This window comes from Corvus brachyrhynchos, unplaced genomic scaffold, assembly GCF_000691975.1.
Source record: "Corvus brachyrhynchos isolate BGI_N302 unplaced genomic scaffold, ASM69197v1 scaffold255, whole genome shotgun sequence".
Lineage (NCBI taxonomy): Eukaryota > Metazoa > Chordata > Aves > Passeriformes > Corvidae > Corvus > Corvus brachyrhynchos.
The window spans coordinates 3,575,580-3,597,339 of record NW_008238358.1 but is presented as its reverse complement, the minus strand read 5'-3'; the positions used below and the strand labels follow the sequence as shown (position 1 = coordinate 3,597,339).

Sequence of the window (21,760 nt, the reverse complement as noted above, 5' to 3'; positions counted from 1 at the left end):
AATAAAATGTTCCCATTATCTCATGAGTCCAACAGAGCTAGGGAAGTAAGGAAATTATTTTAATACTGAGCCTTCATTTCTTGAGCATATCCTCCAGATGTGTACTTACTGACTGAAACATTTTTCCTGGAAGCACATTTTCACAGAACATTTACTGTGATTTCATCAAAATACAAATAAGTGGAGGAGGCAATAAAAACTGTGCTAAAAGGGAAATAAAAATTCTTTGTAAATTACGGCGGGGGGTTTTTTATCATCTATCTGTTTGGCAAAACAAACCAGTATTTCTGTAATATTAGGCAGAGGAAAAAGTCATTCTTTAACCCTGTTATAGCAAAGTGTTCACCCCTTTACCACTTGGCAATATTCCTTGCCATTACAGTGAGTTTAATCCACTACAGCTAATACCTCTGTGTGATTTCACTGTGCTACCTGAGCTCTGAAGGAATGGCTGAGAATACTTAACTGCTTTATAAGCAAGAAACCCCCAGATTTTCACATTCAGTGATTTTGTTGAAGAGATGGGAAAGGAGACAAGGTAAATACAGCTGTTTGAAAAACACAGTGGTTTTCCTTTTTGATTGGTTGAAATCTAAAAGCACTCCTGTTTTTCAAGAATCAGATTTAATCTTTCATTTACAATAATTAGTGACTGAATTAATTACTTTCTTCTTCCAAAGATAACTAATTATGCATAAAATAGGCCAATCTGTCTTTGATTATCATTAATGAAAGAGATAACAGAAAATATGATGCTGACAGTTCCATAAAGGAAGTTATGTAAAATACATATGCTTTCAAACATTGAAAATTCTGAAAATAAAGCATGCTACAATCATGACTATCAGATCATCACATTCCAGCTAGAGACCAAAGGGAGATACTGCATTTTTTGTGTTTCATAACCTGGTAGTAACGGATAAGCAACCCACAGATTGTGCATCCTTCAAGACTACACAGCTGTGCCTAGCAAAACAGAAGCAACACAAAGAGCATAAACCTACTCTTAGATTTTATACAGCAGAGCTTGTCTCCAGTACTCTGTTTTCTCTGTATCCCCTGAATTCCCGTTAACATCAAACATTCAAAAGTTAGGATTCCCTCAAACAGAACCGCCCCAGAAATATTGGCCTAATAAATATATTTAAGTTCCTTTTCTGTTTGTACCATAAAACAGTTGCTATGTTTTTACTGTGAGTTCCCTTGATATTATATCTCTTACCTGGTTCTCTTGTTGGTGCCACAAAGAAATTTGCAGAACCTGCTCCAGTCCTTGGCGCTGATGTCTAAGGAATTTGTCCAGTTGCCGTCGCCTGTCCTGTAGCATTTCAAGGAGATTGTCAATCTTCAAGCAGCTGCTGTGGGCTCCTTGAATCAGCTCTGGATTTGCATTTGGCCCCTCACATTTGAATTCTTCTATGAATTGAGTTAGGTCTTGGCTTTTGTTTAAAAGGGCAAGTGACTTCTCCAAAAGTTCTGTAAGAACAGAATTTCATCAGGAAAAAAACCCAGAGTGCTCTGTGATTCTAATAGCATATTTCAAATATTACCCAAGTATTTTTCAAACTATTTGCATACACGAGCACAACATATTTTCATGCATTGCATGGACACAAATGCTTACTTTAGATGGTGTATACTAATATACGAAGACATTTCAAGTTGGACAGCTCTTATGTAAACCTACAAAGGTACAGTGGTGTATACACAAACATATATATAAACACACACTTATAAAGGTGAGAGATGAGAGACATCAAGACAAAACCCAGAAGTATTATTGTTTTCTCAGAACTGAGTTCTTTGTGAAGGTTCCCAATCCTTGGGTAAGCTGAAGTGGAATTTTCTACCTTACTTCCTGTGTGGGTCAGTAACCTCTGTAGTTTTTCACTAGTGATGCAAGCTAAGTTTAGGTCTTTACACCCCTCACAGACATTGGGAAAAATAGTGTTCTGGTGCCTGGGGGCTGTTATAAATAAGTCAGAAGTATCAGGAACTCTTACCTTCTTCCTTTAGTCTTTACCTGGACACATTCAGGGTTAAAATTCAGTGGACTAGTCCACTTCAATGACCTATTAGTCACTTGTCTGTCTTTGTTCCAGCTCCTTAAAGTCACATAGTTCAAAATCTATTGAATGGACAATGATCAGTATTTCTAAATCTTTCCAAAAAAGGGGAAGTTTTTTAGGAGCAGAATGAGGAAGAAGGGGGGACAAACCAATATAAGTGGCAAGGTAGACATGAAGAAAAGTATAAAGAAAGGAATATTTTCCAGATGCTTCCAGTAAAACAACAAGAAGCAGCTCCCCTGAAACTTCTATCTTCCCAGCTGAGTACATGTACTGGTAATTCAAGGCAAAGCACTCTAAATCCCCACCTTCCATGTAGAACACCTAGGGAAGAAGCAGAGTGGGACACCTCTAGCTCTTCAGCCACCAAGGGCTAACAAGAGAGATTAGTTTCCGTGAGCCCACTGCAACAAGTCAGCAACAAGCCTGTCAATTTTACTTCTTGCCTTCCAGAAAAGTGGTATTAATCAGAAATGTTTCATTTCAGTCCATCCAAAATTGAATACACGTAGAAATGGGTAAACAAGGATATTTTATATGTTTTCACCTTTTTTATTCCATTTTAAAATGTGTTTGTGTCAAACTTTTTTTTTAATTATTCCAGAGTGATAGGCATTTGTGTTAAACTACTTATCACATACTGGTAGAGTCAATACTTGGTCAGGGTTGTATTTCCAGCCACCTTCCTTTGGAGCAGGTAGATAGTATCCTTCTTGCAGAATGCGCTGCTTTTTATCAAATAGTTCAATATCAGCTTTCAAAATTTTATGTAAGTTAAGGTAGAATAAGAAGTCAATAAATTGCAGCCACTTTCTTCTATCTGAGGAAAGGCTTATTGCCATCAAAGCAGTCTTTCTCTGGCAAGTCATTTCACCTGATCCTTACAGTTATGGGCCCTCTTTTCAGCAGTAAATTGCTGCCAGATACTACAAGTTTAAATTGGTATGCAGTGAGCAGTTCTCTCCCATGAAGACCAATTTGGAAGGCCCAAACCCCATATTAGAGTTATCTGAATTCGATCCTCTATTCAGCCTCCTAGGAAGAATACCTGGTGCTCAAGGTAGCTAAAAATATTTCAGCTAGTGTTCCACTAATGAATAATAAAATATAATTGATATTCTGCCAAGTGTTAGTAATCATATAGCAAAATTTGATTAAAATTACAAAGATGTAGTCTTAAGCCTTATAAAAAATGCAGAACCATATGGAATTGCAAAGGTGTCTGGAGTAGCCACAGAATGAGATTAGTTCCAAAAAATTATTTTCTCTTTTTGATTGGAATGTGCCACAATATGGTAGAAGGTGCTTCACATAGAAGCTTGAATAAAGAAAAAGAATTCATACGGAAGAAAACTTTATGGGCAAAAGTGTGCACAGGAAAGTTGTTGAAGGGGAGAGAGCAGCTTTTTTCCAAGAGTGTTACAGTCCCAGCCACAGAGCTTCTTCAAACAGATCAGACAATTCGACTGGGGGGTGAAACACAGCTGCATTCCTCAAAGGCAGAAGCAAAATTCCAGGAACCATTGTAGGCAAAAAGATTCTGAAGCTGGTGCGCTGCCACCTCTATCTTGTAGTTCCCATCCTCACTTAACCCCTTCTGCTTCAAACCCCAACCCTGGGCAAAGAAAATCTGGGGCAAACTCCTCCCTTGGTCACTCCTGAGAGACTGCAGGGCTTTGCCGGGGCTTGTTACTAAAGCTGATTGGAAATCATCTGATGGAAATTTTTCTGATGGAAATTTTTCCATAGAAAAATGCTAATTCATTGGTAGCTCTGATGACTTGAATGAACTGCCCCAGGAAAAAGAAGAACAGTTTTAGAACTTGCTTGCAAATCAGCACTAAAAGTCAGTTTGGTTTCTTAGCAGTTCACTGGACCTGAACTGCCCTGAAATCAGAGTACAAGCTTGCCACTGCCCACTCTGCAGCAACAAAGATGGAAGGGCTAGCTTGAAACCAGGAGTTTCATATCTTTCAGCAAATCTGCTAAAAAGCTATGTCACCATTATATTTTTCCAAAAAGAGTATTTGCATATTTGTTAAAAGATTTTGTTTTAATATGCACAGGAAGAATAAAATTATTCCTTCAAGAAGTCAGTACACAATCACATGCTATCAGGAGTGGAATACAGTTTGTACCTTTTGTATGATGCTCTTGTTGCAGAAGAAGTTCTCTCAAAGAGTCAATATTGTCAAACTCTTGAGCATTTTTCAGGAAATCTTCAACTTGGTCAATTTTAACAGCAAACTGCATTAAGAAAACAAAGGATAAGGACAAGCACAGTATAATTTTGTTCTTCATGGCTACATCATAATCTCTGTGTAATTGGGAAAGTTCATGAAAATTTGTAAATTCTTGGAGAAAGGCATTTTTAGTGACTGCCAAATACAGATGCTTTGTGGCCTCCATGCACCTTCTGAGTTGCTTTTTTCTTTGAGGCACTGATTGATTGAAGGACTTTTGTTGACATAATCTGTAATTACAGTTTGCCACTTTGTGAATCATCTTTCCTACAAAGCCTTATGCCAAATCTAATTTCTTCGCATAATACACATTATAAGGACACAATAATTAGTAGATTGATGATCTTTGACTTCTTAGGGCAGTTAGTAGTCCCATGGTTTCTTCTGCAACTTATAGGTTGCACTGGCATACTATAGAAACAAAATTATCAGGGAGAATTATTAAGCTTTTCAAGTTCCAGGATGTGGGGATGGTTGATCATGAGGCTACACAGAGTGGGCACACATACCTGCAGGGTATGGAATCCCTCTCTTTCTTAGCTCCCTGTGTGTATCAGTGAATTAGGTTAAGAGATAGATAAACAGGGATCACACAGTTGTTCTTTTGTGTCCATCTGTACATCAAAGTCTCAGGTAAATGACTGTCAAGTTAGACTAATGATTGCTTTATTTAATACCATAAGTTTATGGATATTTCAGTGTAAAACCTTCAGTGGCCAATTACCAGTGTGCATTAGTGAAGGCACCTGAGAATAAGTTCTTTCAATGCCAAATAATTTTAATCATAAGGAATGAAAGATATTCTGCAGAATGTCCATAGCCACTGAAATACATATTTTAGGTTTTGGTCCAGTTCCACTTTTCACTGGCATTTTCTGTCAAGTATGAGTTTTGGAGACTTTGTGACTAAAATATTTCTTAAAGTAGACATGGTTTTTGGTTCAGCTTCATCCTGTGCTATCCGAAAGGTGTAAAAGGAAGGATGCATCCCAAGATTTTAATTTTCTTGTTTGCCTCAGCCTTAAGGAATACAATGAACAATATATAACACATTAAAATTAGAGTGGTCAGAGTACCCATCAAACGAGGGCAGCTCCAAATTAATAGTTATTTGATTTAAATACAAACCTCCAGAGCGTTTTCAAAGAACACTGAAGTAAGTTCCAGCAGTGCCTGTCGCTTCTCTAACATAATGATGAGGGCATCCCATGCATCTCCAAGGGTCTCTGCCATGGCATCATAAACCTGACTCTTTTCTTTGTTCTCATCTGCAACCTTGTCTGCTTCCTGCAGCAGGTCCCATACCTTGTCTTCCAAAGCCTGGGAAGGAAAAATACCAAAACAAATGTAAGAAATCTGTAAACAAAATCCAAAACAGTGTGCTGATACTGGTGTCAGGATACTTTTATAGTGGGTCTAACAAACTAGCCACAAGCCTCCTACTCCTGCTTTATTTCCAGTTCCTAGTGATAGGAGTGTAGCTATTTCTGCATGTTTTACAGCAAGTTTCTGAATTTCATCTGCACTTAAGGGGCAATATTTTTATAAAATTCACGTATAAACAAGAGGTAAGAGAATTTATTATTTTAGGTCTAATATTTAGACTCCAACATTTTTACATCTCCATAAACACAGATCTTCCTGTGTTCCTCAAAGTGGTAGCAGTGCACATATTTTGAATCCTCTTTCATATGTCATCATATTACATTACTGAACGTTAGAAGTTCTAGAAGTTTGTAAGGTAATTTACTCATAAGTTTCTGATAACTACAATGCAATCCAGACAAGAGTGGCTTGAATATAAGCATGTATTCTCCAAGAAACCCCATCTAAGTGTTTCAAGTTCAGTTTGCTGCATTGCTCAAGCTGGCCACCAAATAATAATGCTCAATTGTCAAAATAATTCTTCTGTGTTTCATTCCCTTTATTAATCTCACCACAAGAAAGATAACTGCTGGCCCATTTCCATCTTAGGTTACAAACCTTCAGTGTGTCAGAAAAATCGATTAGCATTTCTTTTTTTTTTATTAGAGCTGCTACCACATGAATATGTAATGTGAAAAGAAATTTTTATTAAGCAAATTTAACAGCCATTTTTATACCACCAGATAAAAAGTTGATGAAGTAGAGCACTTAAAGAAGCCTTTATGATGTTTCTTTCTTGATGAGGCATAAAATTGTTACATGCACAACAACTCTGTAAAAGTAGTGGCATTCATTAATTATCCAACATGAGATTTTATTAACATTCTAGACCGGCTCTGTAACTAATATAACAGGAATGAAATTAATATATGAGATATTGATAGTCTCTTTACTAACTCAAATCTTAATATCAATTAATGAGAAGCATTATAGTCATGACAATGCCAACATAAAAAAAATGGGGTAAAATATTTTCAGAACTTTACACACAAACTGCTCGTCACTAGAAGGTTAATTTTACCAAAATGATCAGACCACTTTCACAGCTGTTCTGAATACACTGTAGAAAACCGAGTGACATCTGAGGTAGTTCCACTTGGAATTTCTTGGCAAAGACTAGCTTTTTAAAGAGCTGACTATTTCATATTTTGAAATAAAACTAGGTATGCTTTTATCCTAATATTACATCAGCTTCAACATATTTAAAAGACATTTCAAATGCTAAATGTTTCCTAACTATGCAAGATGAATGCTACACAAATGGTATAGGACTGAGAAGTAGATTTTCTTCTTTGAGAAGTCTTTTTTCTGAACAGGTTGTTAATTAACATTTGTCCCTGACAAGTAGGCTATGTTTTCTAGTAATTGATTAGCTGTGAGGCACATAATCCCTAAGACACAGAGAAAACTGGAATAGTTTTCAAAAGCTATCAGTCATGCTCCATGAATTTTTAAAAATTCAGTTACTATGAGATGAATTCAAATCCAACCACAGAAAATTAGAAAGTTAAAGCAAACTAAACTGCTGCATTTAATGAAATGCAAAACTAGTGTGCATAAAGTTACAAAAGAAAGAGAATTATGGAACTGCTATGTGTAATAGCCTTTTAGGGTTTAGAACTGATTAATGGAAATTTTGAAATACAGACTTAATTTTTTCCTGAGCATGGTTGAGTATGGTTTGCTCATTTAAAACAGGTGTGTATTTTATTGCCTTCAAACAATAGCCCCTGTAACCCTACAAAAAAACCCAATATCACAACAGTTGTCATGTTGTCTTGTTTCCCCAGCAACAGAAAAAGTTACATTTTGAAAAGACAGACTAATAAAAAAAAAAGAGAGAGAAATATTTTAGAGGAAACTACTCTTTTTTTGAGAAACAATTCAAATACCTAAGATGGTCAGAGTGCTATTAAGGTTTTATTGCCATGAGTTTAAAATTATGCTTCCCACAACTGTAAAGCTACTAGTTACTGTGAACTTTGCAAATAATTATCCTCAACTATGCTAGTTTCTATATACTACATATGGCAAAAGTTTATCCTTAAATGAAGTAGACTGATATTACTGGTTTTCTTCTTTTTATCTTTGAAATATAAATGTTTTATCAACACAGAGTCAAGGAATAATTTGAACGGGACTCTTCAGGTCATCTGTCTAACCCGTTGCTCTAGTTACTCAAGGACTTAGCCCATGAAGTCTTAAATATCCCTAACAATGGAAATTCCAGAACTTTTCTGCACAACCTGTTCCAGAATGTAATCATTTTCATGGTCAAATATTTTTTTTTCTAATATCCAATTGGTATTTCCTTTTTTCCGACTTGTGTCTCTTGATCTAGAAGAAAACTTAGTAGAAAAATGTGTATTTCCATCAAAAAATGATGACTTATGGAAAACAAAATATTTCACAGAGACCAGAATTTTAATAAGGCTTTTATTAATTGACTTAACTTAATATAGCTTTCCAGTAAAGAATTAAAATTATTTCAAACATTTTTGAAATCTCATGTTTCAGTTTTCTATTGACTTCTCAAATAATACATTTTAAAATATATTTATTTTTTCAACAGAGCAGAAAAAGAATCGGAAGGATATTCTTTCCTGAAAATGTCTGGGTTTGTGTTTATTTTTTCAGTCTGAATGGGCAAAAGAAAAGAAATGCATCTAGCTCATCTAGTTCTGAGTACATGATGCTGTTATTTCTCAAATTAACAATTATGTGATATGAATATGTTTCACTTCACATGCTGTTTGTTTCTTCCTATGAACTTTCATTCCCTGTGAACACACACAAGAGTATGGTTCTCTTTGAGAAGCTGGAATGAAGCTTGACAACACAAGGAATGCCTAGCATGTAGTCAAAAAGGAGCTTGTACGAACATGCAAATTCTGTTGCTGTCAGTAAAACCATGTCAAAAAAGCATTGCTTTAAAAAGAACAGACCAATTTCAATTTCTATTAAATATATATAATACGTGTAACTCCACCATCCCAAAAGTAGAGCACTGGCAGCTCAAAGGGAGCAATGCTCTGGTTCAGCTGGGCTGAAGGGATACTCAGGGGCTGCAATCGAAGGCCTGCAGCAGGATTTTTGCAGCCGCGCCCCTTCCCCACTCCTTCCCAGGGCACATTTGCCTCTGCTCTTGTAGCAAAGACAGAATAAAAATAACTGAAGGTCTAGAATAGTAATGTGTAAGCCGCGTTGAATAATATAGCTACTGTATTAATTTGTTCATAGTCCATATTTTGGGTACTTTTCCTTCTGTTAAAAGAGCAAGGAATGAGAGGAGGAAATTATCTTTTGCCTTTCCTGAGTGTTGCACACTGACTCCATCACTTGGAATTTTCAGAGGTGTAAACTACCCTCCCATTCTCTTAGCACTGAGGTGCTGCTAAAATTAGCCTTTAGTTAGTGCTAAAAGGCAGTGCTGAAATTATACAACACTGTTGTTAACTTGAAGCCCAGAAAACAGTCATAAAGCTACTTCGAGACAAATACTATTTTGGTTGGAATTTTGTTCATACAAATATTGAAATTGATAAGTGAGCTGAACTAACACTGAAAAAAGATATTTATTACATTTTACCTTTTCCTTTTCTTTTTTTTTTTTTTGTTCAAATCACTTGCAAAAATCAGCTCTGGTTTGATAAAAACGCAGCTGAACTTTGTTGCTAATTGTACTGTTGGGGACCTCAAAAATTAATTGCCAATAATTGAGAAAATATTAACAAATAATTTCTTCCATGGCAAAATTACTGAAAAATAAGCATTTTGAAAATATTTTTACTTGAAATAACAGAAAGGCATATTTAAAAGATACCAAATACAAAAATTAGTGTATTATATTAGTGCTTTTTGAAGAATGTAATTTTCTAATTTGTTTTTCTTGGCTATTAGTGTATAAATGACTATTTTGCAATTTATGCTGTGTGAATTAAATAAAATAATTAGGAACAATCCTCAGATTCATGAGCCAAATTAATAACAATGATGGTTTTAAACTTAAGTTTATGGGCTAGATTCACTTCAGTTTTGTGGCTGTTCTGTGACAGTCTCTGTCATGATAAAAACCAGAACTTTGGAAGCAAACCAAGAATGCCTTATTGGGAATTTTAACATTGTTATGGACACACACACGCAACACTTTTTTCTTTTTCTCTTTTTTCCCTCCAGATGATCCAGTGAGCTTTACTATTGAGAGACTCAAACACTAAGCAATCTATGTTATCTCCAGGTAGCATTTCTGTTGGAAACAGAAGAAAGGCAGAGAAATCTACGGAAAGTGCAATCTATATCATTTTATCTCCTGGAAGATTTGTCTCAGGTTCTACAGGTTTGATTCTTCTCTTTTTCTTTTTTAATAGTGAAGAATGAGACATCAAAATGCATATATACATATATTTATATTTTCAGAACATATAAACCTGCTGAAAGTCACCAAAAGAGGGATGAGGCAGATATTGGGAAAGAGACTTATATGAAATCACAGAAGTTAACGGTTTCAACAAAACTGGTATTGCTGATATGGTCTGATTGAGCAAAACAGCAACAGAATCAGAACATATTAGATGAGACTACTGAGGGGAATTTTAACTGGATGTAAACATGCCATACATGTTCTCTGTTTAGTCTCAGTTTTAATCTTTCCTGTTCAACATTTATTCTTTTAACTCTATTAATAATGACACATCTGTTTCCTAATACATAAACATTTGAAGTAGGGCCCTTTTCAAAAGTTGTATTCTGCTTTTTATTTAAGTAGTAGGATGTTCCTAATTCCTAAATTTAATGGAACAAATGTAAATCAGTAATGACTATGATAGAGTATACTCTATCAAAGCAAAGTATTTTTGATATGTTTTTCCATAAGGCCCTGAAGAACACACATCAATTTTTATCACAATAATTCCGAACATTAAAAGAACTTTCAAAATGTTGTAGAAGTTACTGTTTTCTCTTTCAACAAGTCTATTCCAATTACTCTTTAAAGTACCATCTGCCCTACTGAGTGCCAAACCGGCTGTTTGGGCTTTTTTAACCCTGTTAATATTGCTAAATCAAAACCAATTCCCTGAAACACTGAGCTGGATTACATTCCTTTTCCTCTAGCATCAGAAGTACTGTAAACTGACCACTGGTCACTATGCCAGATTTTGTCCTTATTTACACCTGTGAATCTTCAACATATTATGCTGACAAAAGAATTTGGCCTGAATATTTTGATTATAATTTGCAATAAATATACTGGGATGAGAATAGTGAAGCTAAAAAGCAAAGGGATGATCAAAACCTAGAACAAGTTTACAGAAGAACATGCGATAATGCCAGAACAGACAACTATTCCATCAATTATCTTCTAAAAGTCAGTAGGTACATCTCCACTGATTCCGAAGATGTATTTAGTATTAATCATCTAACTCTTCCCTTAAGCAGGACTAGTTTCATGATTGAATCATTATTCATTCAAGAATTTTTGCCTGACCTGCACAAAAGTTTAATTTTGAATTGGGTTAGAATAATCAGCAAAGTTAAGCACATGCATATCAAGTATGCGTATCTGTCAGGATTTATTTTCCTTTTATTTTTTACAACAATAAAAAAGAAATGGGAAAACAATCCAAACTGCCTCTTACCCATCTTCATACAATTAATGCATAATTATCAAATGCTAAGGGGAAAAAATAACTATAAGCAATATTTTAAAAACTAATAATCAATCTTGGAAAAACTTTTCATGAGTGGATTTAGTGACTTAAGACTAAGTAATTACTGACAAGTGTTAACAGCTTACTATAAGTCACAAATGGTCATGGCTGTAAAATGTACAGCCAGGAAGAATTGTAACAACATTGCAGTCCCTTATTATCACAGCTTATATTTTTGAGGAAAAAGCAGTCATTTTGAACTTAATTCTTTTATAGAATATTCATTAATCAATGCCAAATTTTGCAAGGACCACAGGTATAAAACATGAAATAATGAGTATTTGTTCCCAATGTATTTGGATGACAAACATTCTTTAACAGTTTATGCATAATAAATTTTCTGATCTGATTTGACTCCATAGTAAAATGTTATTTGAAACTTCATTTTTCATACAACGATGGGAATTACTGTTTTCTTTTTCCACTCTTTAATATTTAGTTTTGAAAATTAGAAGAATAATCAGCTCCTTCCTGTCATCAGTGTGTAAACTCAGCTAATTCTGAATTGCTCAAACAGGACACAGTAGCTTATTCCAAGAATACCCAAATGTTGCACTAGTGACAACAAAGATGTGGCACTTGCATAAAAAAAGAAAGCAAAACCACCTCTCTCTAGGATTTGGGTATTTTGGTTGGTTTTGTGCATTTGGTCATCATACTCTTCCATACTCTTCAAAGTCCACGCAATGCACTGCATTAGCAGCATTCTCTATATACCGTATTGAATTACCTCAGACACATTGGAGATTTTTAATGATTGGGGAAGCACATAGTCATTGGTATCAAATCAAATACTTGATCCTATCCAAATCACGTTGGCTCTTTCAGATCTAAAGTTTATGTAATCCCCCCAAAATTAAATAAATAAGTTACTGTTCATAGCTTCAAAGATGTTAGAGGAATTTATTTGTCTACATATATAAAGTCAACCTGCCCTATCGAAACATTAAAACAAAATTTCTTTTTAGGTGCCTTCAGACTTCTCTCAGTGTCAAACACCCCCATATAACATAATTCAGTTTGTTCATGTAAGCCTGTCACTCAGTGTCCAAATGCCACCGTTCTTATAATCTGCTCTCAAGAATGCCAAAATCTTATTTTAGGAGTGTTACTTAGCTAAAATCTTCATAGATCAAGACAAGCTGTTTTAATCGAACAGTATCATTCCTAATGCAACTTATATCAATTAACATTCAGTGAAAATGTTTGTGGAATATATACTTCAGACACACAAGGAGCTTGCTTGTGTTCAGAGCTGTTATAAAATAATCAAACTTTTCACAACTTCGGAGAATTAAAAAAATGACTTGACATTCCCTTATATTTAGCAGTTACTGAGGGCTACAGGAGGGCTATAGGATTTTTTCACCTGACTTGGCACTGATGTATAAAGTGGAAAAAACTGTCTTTACTGATGCTGTCAGAAGCATATTTCTCCAGTGAAGAAGCCTAATTTCCAGAAAATTATAGAATATCCTGAATTGGAAAGAACCCACAAAGGCCACTGAAGATCTGCTACACTGACAAAGGCTGAACATACGTTTTTTTCCTATGTGGAGTTTAACCTAACTACCACACTGCAATAGGAGGCACAGGCAGCTACATCAGCTGTTGTACCTGAACGATAATGACTCGAGGAATTTTTTTAATCACATCTTACCTTCAGCTTAGATAGGAGGAATTCATGATCTTGAAGTAGTTTTTTAGTCTCATCTTGATTGCTGCCAATTTCCAATATATTTGGTGTTGATTCAGCCAGCTGAAGCTTCACCCATTTTCCACACTGTAATAAGTAAACAGTTACAGACTTCAGAAAACACAAGGTTTCCTTCATTTATTTACTCACACTCTCAGCTCACATGTACTTTCCATAGGCATAGGAGCACAGGGACCATACACGCAATGAAGACACTGAGAATACAGTATAAACTTCATTCAGTTACTTCACAGGTGACAAAATCCCAGACTAGAGTTATCCAGAAGGTACTACAATATCCCACAACTGATGTAAACCATCCTGAATAATTACCTGAATTAGGTGACAACTCAACTCATTATCACCTTATTCTGCATTACAAACAAACTCTAGTGGCTGAGGTTAGCATGTTTTCCAAGTTGCCTGGAGAATGAAAAATCAAGTTGCCAATAAATTCCAGCTGGGATTCATTACTAGCATCCAGCTCCCAATGCCAAATTTTATGCAAAGTGTAGGTGTAGATTCTAGGTCACAAGACAGGGCTTTAGGTGCTTATAAGCACAACTGTATGCACACAAGGGCTTTACTGAAACACGTGGGACTGTGAATTCACAGCTTTCGAAAACAACTACTCATAATCAGGTTTAGACCGTATTTGTTTTCCCTAGAAAATACCTCATCTGTGGAGTTTGTAGAACCACTTATTGTGTAAAGTTATTGCTGAGTACAGGTTAAAATTATTCAGGGAGTCTTAACTACAATCATCGTGCTTTTAAACACATTTTTATGCCACTCTTCATTGATCTCTTTTTAGACAGAGTAAGAGGAACTATTTCCCTCTAAGAGCCTACATATTTTGACCAAATTATTTATCCTATTTGAAAAAAATAACCCAACGACCCAAAAGCCACAAACAGTAATCATGAACAGAAACAGGTGTTAACTTCCAAGAAAACTCTATTAGCTATTGACTAATCAAATGACCTTGCTGTATCATTTTATGCTAACTGCTCATTTTCCAGAATATTTAAAAGAAGTGTTAATCAGGGAGTAACAGAGAGACAAGAACAGACATGCCAGCAGTCGCTGCCTCACCTTAAGCACAGCTATAACAATACTGGCATCCCCAGCCTGCACAGCCACTGAACTGACTGTTGTTGTAGAAGGCTTCTGCTCCGAACTGGCTTCATCTGACATCGTGTTTCACAATGGGACTTCATACATCAAAGCAGACTTGAAACGCTCTTTCAGGGTCCACTGCTCATTTCAGAAAGCACCAGAGTCGCTTGGATTCATTCAGTGAAGTGGCTCAGCTAACACTGATTAGTCTGCCCAAAGGAAAGAACAGGAGGTTAAAAATAGACAACTCCATTGAGTTTATCATTCTTGAGAGAGATTTGACACACCCCTAGTTTGGTAGCATTAAGCTGCCTGTTCTTTTCTGTCACCATCTGAAGTGTGAAGGGCTTCTTCCATGGACATCACCTGACACCAGCTAACCAAATCAAAAAAGGTTCTCAAATTAAAACAGCTAGAAAAAAAATTACCATTGATTCTATACAGACAAACTCAGTGTTATGAGGTTTCAAACATGCAACCATCGAATCTACATTTTCACATTATACAAGTAAAATACTTTCTCGCTTACTAGTTACTGAATATATATGTTCAACGTGATTCTTCTGCTGAATCAAAGTCTTTAAACAGGATGGGGGTGTGTATATAAATCAAATGCTAAATCAAAACAGGGGATTTTTAATCCAAAATTACTTAAAGGTATAGTGACCATAACAAACAGAGAAGGAAACCAAGTACCTTGAATTCTTAAGGAATATTTTATTCCTCTCTAAGATCAAGATAATTTTCCTGCTTTTCAATTTAATCTTAAATTGTTTCTACAGTCTTCATTTTGATCTAAATGAGTATAAGGAAGACCTCTTTAATAGTTGCTTAAACTCCCCTGAAGTTTTTTATTCAGTGTGGGGAATTATTAGACACATTTAGATTACAGTATTGGTTTGGCATATTAATTTTATTGCCACTAGTCCAGAGCATGCCACAAGTAGCCCACACTAGGACAACAGCTGCTGGGTTTCCTTCCACAGAACAGCTGAGAAAGTGACACTGCTGTTTCGGCTTGCAAGCCACTCTGGAAAAACAATTCCACCCAAGAAACTACTTGCATAAGTCTCCCCTAAGCATCTGTTTGTTTGGTTTGTTTAAAAATATTTAACATTTAAATACATTTTTATATAAACTAGATTTGCTAATTACAAACAAGAACATGCACACCTGCAGTGGAACCAAGATCTGGAAGAAAATTCTAAAATAGTTTGGACTAGGAGAAACTTAAGGTAGTTACAGGGAATTTCAATTGATGTGTCAAGGTGGCATTATTCTTTTTGCTCGTTCATTTCTCTGCCCTCCAATTGTTGGCAGATTATAACCTTAATCTGAGCACCACCTTCAAACCATGAGTTTCAAACAGGATATGAAGAAGCCCTTTATGTTGTTTGTGCTGAACAAAATGGGCTTGGCAGAGAAAATCCATCCCTTGTGCTGAATCACAACCATGGAAGCTTCAAGCTGCCAACCAAGGAACAAATATCACATAGTTTTCTGAAACTCTTTGTAACACCTGTAAGAGGCCCAGGGACCCTGCCACTGAAATATTAGACAGATCACCTTGGGACTAATATGTACTCCTGTGATAGGTATGGCAGAACAAAAATTTGGTATTTAATCCCAACACAAAACCTGGGAGACAGAAGTCCTAAAGAAAACTTCCGAATTGAAACATTAGAGAGCCCTATTTTGGTTTGAATGGAAGATAGATCCATTCTACAAAACCTGCTAAATACTCCAGCTTTCAAAAACACATTCCAGAAGACAAGCAATTTTGGATTTTTCACCCTGCAGGCAGGACAGCACTTGGAGGACAAACAGCACTTGGTTGGTGGAAAAACTAATTAGGAAAAACCAGCCAGACTTCTTTTTACTCTTACAAAAGGAGTTACAAACCAATTTTGGTATTATGTCCTTGAGTTTTTGTTCTCTCAGAAGAACATTCTAAGTGTATTTTTTCACAGCACAAGTTGGGCCAATCCATCATCTCCCTGGGGTAGCCAGACATAAGAGCTGTTTTTCATTCAAGTTAAATGAGGTATCATTTTTCACAGTGCTGACAGCTGGAAATAAGGGAAAAATGCCACACTCAAGAAGTTGACTATAAGCAAATTTGGCAACAACTGAGACAAGTGATTCAGAAGGTCTGATAACAAATGAATGGATATCATATTTATTCATCTTGTGCTAAGCATACAAGATAGAGACAGGGAAACATCAGAGTAGCAGGCAGAGAAAAGGTATCAAGGAATCAAAATGTGTCTTAGAACACAACCCTGGGAGAAAAAAATGAGGATCTTGGAACTGCATGATGGCCCATTTCAGCTGTGTCCAAGGGAACAAAATTTAACAAGCATGCCTTTCTCTGTCTTGTTTACTTACCTGTCTGTTCCTCTGTCTGAAACAAACAAAAATCCTGGTAGCAGCCAGAAAAAGGCAGGCTATTTGTGTCAGGAGAAAGAAATATTTTCCCTTTGCTACTACTGTGTGAAAGAAGAGAGTAAGAATGACAAGAAGCAAGGAATATTCACCAACTGTCCACAGGAAACAACAAAACTGAACAAAGGAACAAAGGAACCAATCTCAGGAAAGCAAAAAAAAAAGATCCAAGTCTCTCTGGTGTAAATAATGTCATGTATTACCTGAAACAACTGTACGTAAAAAGGATTTGAGAGGTAAATGTGAAAAAATTCACTTCATTTTCAGCACATAGGGTGTCCTATCCACAGGTTTTTCTCATGTGTAGCAAGCAAAGTGTGCTAATCCCAGTTTTGACAGTGATGCATAGAAAAAGGATGTGTTTTTTTTGGAGATAAGTTTATTTCTGTTGAGAGTGTTGGAACTACTGGTGCACTATGAAAATGCCTCTGGGAGAGACAAAGCTCACTCCCTGCAGCCCCAAAGATGCAAGGTCCTTCACTTTGACCAGTTTGTAAATGTAGTGGGTCTCCTCTTGTCTCACACCTGGGAGAACAGGCATACACAGCAAAGAAGGATCCCTCAAACTGATGGGCTTCATGGGGCTTGCAAAAAGGTGTATAAACACTGCTTCCACAGCCCCACCTGAAAGAGGGACAAAGACATCAGTCTTCTCCAAGTCTGTGCTTGTGGCTTTTTACTGGTTCCCATGGTCTTTCCTTTTGAGTAGGGACCATTTCCAGGTATCATCAGGAATGAGGGCATGATAGCAAGCATAAAACAAAACAGCTCATAAAACAGCCATGGAGGTCACATCAAGGGTGAAGGTTGAGCAGGAGGCAGGTATTTCTCCTGGAAGAGGCTCCTCTTTACCCTACACTGGTTGAATAAGTTTCCAGGGTGACAAACTGAGATTCTAACCAAGTATTCCTAAAACCCCAAAGCAAGAATGATAAAAACCATCCTGGCAGCAGTCAGGGGAGAAAGGCAGGAGACAGAGGCACCTCATCCCAGAGACCAGACAGTACATGGATGGCCTGTGGGGAACAGGAACTTGGAACGTCATCTCTTTCTTAACACTGAGATGGAAAGAAGTTTTCTTGCAGAGAGCTGCCCTGGAGAGAACGCTGACAGAAAACAGAAGGGAACTGTGGGCCTTGCAGACATTCCTTTTCTACTGAGGGCCAGAGTGACAGGACAAGCAGAGGCTGTGCACAAACCAACTTCCTGCGTCCAGAGGCAGGGCGAGGACCAGCACAAGTTGCTCCACAGGCCCAGCAGGGCCCTGGGACTGGGTTGCAGACCAAACCGAGGGAAGTCTGTCCTCCGACAAACCCAGATACCCAGGAGCAACAGGCACCCTCATGGGCCTGGCTCCCCCATGGCAGTGATGGGTCACTGCTGCCAAGTTCTGGAGGCAGGACAGGTGCTGCAAGCAGGGCTAGAGAGAGGGAAAGGGTCAGCCAGGGTAAATGACATTAACATCAGGTAGGTAAGAGCTGCAGCACAGGCAGAAGGTATATCCCTGCCAGTTGAGAGCCCGGAAACTTAGGAAAAGGGGGGCTCTAAAGTAGCCCAGGACCCTGCTGGCCCCAAAAGGAGATTGTCCTGTCCTTGCCACCATGGAAAGAGAAAGTATAAAAGTGCTAGTAAAGGGCTAGGAAACAGCTGTGGAAAACTGCCCAAGGGGTAAAAGACAACCTGCTTCCCTCCAGCAAAAAGTTTCAAGAACAAACTATAGTCCATGTTGCCTGGAGTATTGTTTCAGTTCCAGAAACAATAGTTACAGATTAATTTTAAAACATCAAAGTATAGTGAAGAATTACAGCTTGTATATTCCCACTCTTCCTGTGCATCACCCTAACAAAAACCTTTCTACACTTTCTCCTTCATCACCTGTCCTGAAGACACTTCTTACCACACTAGGAAATCAGCATGAAAAGAAAAAGCTACCCAAAAAATACTAGCACACAAAGCAGAGAAAATACCAAAAGGAAAGTTATCCCTGTCACACTGAACATGTCTCTGTGAAAGAAAATGAAGCAACACTGCTAACTGTAAAAGCAGCAGTGTACAGAGATCAAGAAATCAGCAAACACCTTAACACTGCTAATTTAGTCCAATGGTAAGAGCAAAAATCACTGTTTGTTTGCTTCCAAGGACAACAACATTTTAAAAAACCCATACAGTAAACAGACATGGGGAGCAATGACAGCTGAAACATTTCAGTCCACTGGTCATCGATTTATCGTGTCCCACTCTTTCACCCTGAAGCTTTCTCTTCCCTGTATCCCTCCTTATGGATTTTAGAGGATTCCCACAAAGTATACATGCTATTTGTACCTAGAACCTGTAAAAATAGCACCTAAATCTCTACTATTTATTAAATGATAGAAAAGATCCAACAAATTTAACTAGGGTTACCAACCAAATGTCACTTCAGCCTCCACATTAATTTTAAGAACGCTCATATAACCTTTAAATTTAGAACTCCAGATTCTAAGTGTTATATAAACAAACACCATTCTTTCTAGCATCTGTTATTTTAAAAATTGTCTTCCTGTGCTTTTCTAGCCTTATATACAAGATAAAGAGGTATGCAGCACATAGGGACTGCTTACATTTTTATATTTTAGAAGAGTGTACAATCGCCCTATTTTCAGAAATACAGAATTAATAAACTAAGCTTGGCAGTAATGTGCTCATCTAATCTGCTTTCTTTATATCTTGTTATCTTAGCACATGATTCAAGATGGGCAGCATAAAAAACTGAGGTGTTGGATTCTCCTCTTAAGAACCCCTGCAGCAGAACAAATTTCTTATTCTGAGAATGGATTAACACATTAGTGCTTTCAGAAAGAAGTTCCTTTCCTTTTTAAACATAACCCCATGCAAAGAAAAAAAAAAAAAAAAAAAATTCTTTAGATTCTTTACCTGCAGATACCCGTGAGGTGGTTTCGTATAACAGTAAACTGGAGGAAGAGGATAAAAAGCACTTTGACGAAAGGAAGAGAAGGGAGCATGAGCCCCTGTAATAATTCTGAAGCCATTGACAGCTCCAAGTGATTAACAGCTGTACCTCAAAGTCAAGCTATCCGAACAGATTTCTCCAAACTGAAACACATTAGTTACATTATCATGTTTTTTAGCAAGTTTAATTTGATTTTGTTGTCACAGACAATAAAAAATACAAGTTGGACTTACACCTTTCCTTAAAGTCACAGCTAGAGAAAAGACATAAGAAAGAAGTGACTTGATGACTATTTGAGTATAGATATAATGGCAAAATATAAACAGTGAAAATTTTAACTTTTGAAAGGGGTAAAAAAACTGAAACAAAACAGAAAACAATTCACAAGTGTGAATTGCAAAGGGATCATGTCGTCTTCTCTCATGTTCCAGGTGAAGACATCAGCACATCCTCCTAAGTTTACTGCAGAAATGGCAGGGAGGCTCCCCAGTTTCCACAGAATCAGCTGGAGAACAAACTTACCCCATCAGCACCCCTGGTGAAGCTCAACATTTCTGTCTCACTGGGTGTTGTCCAAAACAAATGCTGCACAGCCTGTGGACCTCTACTCTGGTGAATGCAAAAGTGAAGCCGTTTTAGCAGCTCACAGGTGGCAAATGCACAGGTCAGCCCAGTTGAAAGGTTGTCAACAAAGACGGTGGCCCAGGGTATTCAACTCTATCAGGAGGGTGAAGAGACATTAGAGGGTTCATTAGTCCGTTGTTCAGGCTCCAGCAGCGGCAGCAGAAAGAGAACAGTTTATTACACAGGATTACTATGTTCCCTTGCCCATGCATGTAAGGAAAGCCAACAGGACTTTTGTTACTAAATTCCTTGGGAGCATTTGAAATTCCTTCCTGATGTGGTGTGTTAGCACAGTGGAGTATGCACTCTGCACCAAATATAGACGTGAGACAGGCTACTCTTTCTCTCTGTAAAGAAGGAAGATTAAGATGCAGATTGTAATCTACATCTAACTCTCAGGGCAGCTACAAACTACCACTAGTTAGGTAATTTATTACAGTGGCACTTTGGCCCCATGTCTCTAATTTCTGTGTTTAACTTACATTTACATTTCAGCTGTATTAAAAGACTTTGAGTTTCATTTTTTTCAATGTTTACACATAAATACAGACGTATGTATTAAACTTGTGAAATAAAAACATCAGTTAAAAATCACACAGACTGTTCAGAGGGTTCATGCACTGTAACTGGGTTCTTAGGACCATCTTGTAAGAGAGAAAAGTCTCTGTTCAGACCTATGAAATGCAATCAGCCAGCAGTGATGCAAAAAGATCAGTATGAGCCATTTAGTTAACAGAAGACTAATTAAATAGATACAATCATGCAAACCACACCAAAATGCAAAAGCCATATTGTTGCTATTTTTTGGAAAAGTTGAGTTACATGAACACAACTTTCAGAAGACTAAACTTAGAACAAGTACACAAATGCGTTTCACAGCCACACTTCTAACAGAACATTACTTTACACCTCTGATAGTTATCCAGAAAAGAAATATTCAGCAGGGCAGTTGAATTTTAGGTGATAAAGAACCACGAGGCTTCAGAATCCTTTTTAAAAAGTCATTTATCAGTGGGGTTATAAATAGCATGCTTTTTTTTGTTTTAAAAAGATAAGTCCATCCCGTATAACTGCTACTTGAAGGTTGACACTTGAGGATTCCTCTGTGCATTCTGGTCACACATTTCCCTCTTCCAGACCTTGATACCTCAAACACGGAGCACATACCACGTTCTGCCTGTTCCTTTCAGGTAAGTACTGAACTGTGTCACATACTTAGGAGATGAAATCTTGGAATTCCAGCCCCACCCGCCCCAGTCTATTTGCCTGGAGCTGTGTTAAACAAATGGGTGCTTACCCAATGTATCAGGAGTGTCACTACAGGGTATGAGGATACTCGCTCTGCGCTCTGAGTTTCAGTGGCCCTTCACTGTACTTCAGAATTCAAGTCCCACATAAATCTAGGAAGCATTGCCTACAATTTAAAAAAAACCAAAACAAAACTCCCCCCCCCCCGCCCCCCCCCCACCCCCACTTTACCA

The 21,760-nt window shown here is 37.2% G+C and overlaps 1 protein-coding gene across 4 annotated transcripts in view; it reads right to left on the bottom strand.

Moving 5' to 3' along the window:
* CCDC141 (coiled-coil domain containing 141) overlaps window positions 1-20,738 on the bottom strand; it is a 71,430-nt gene extending 50,692 nt beyond the window's left edge. For 2 of the 4 annotated variants that reach the window (XM_017735827.1, XM_017735828.1), the window contains exons 1-6: window positions 20,178-20,734; window positions 14,237-14,469; window positions 13,106-13,228; window positions 5,441-5,632; window positions 4,208-4,316; window positions 1,223-1,476 (exon numbers count right to left, since the gene is read on the bottom strand). In XM_017735827.1, the coding sequence (XP_017591316.1) occupies window positions 1,223-1,476; window positions 4,208-4,316; window positions 5,441-5,632; window positions 13,106-13,228; window positions 14,237-14,338 (780 nt within the window). In that variant the 5' untranslated portion in view covers window positions 14,339-14,469; window positions 20,178-20,734. Of the gene's footprint in view, window positions 1-1,222; window positions 1,477-4,207; window positions 4,317-5,440; window positions 5,633-13,105; window positions 13,229-14,236; window positions 14,470-20,177 lie in introns of all 4 variants that reach the window. The other 2 variants (XM_008634838.2, XM_017735826.1) reach the window with 2 other exon arrangements.
* Between the last annotated feature and the right edge of the window lie 1,022 nt (window positions 20,739-21,760).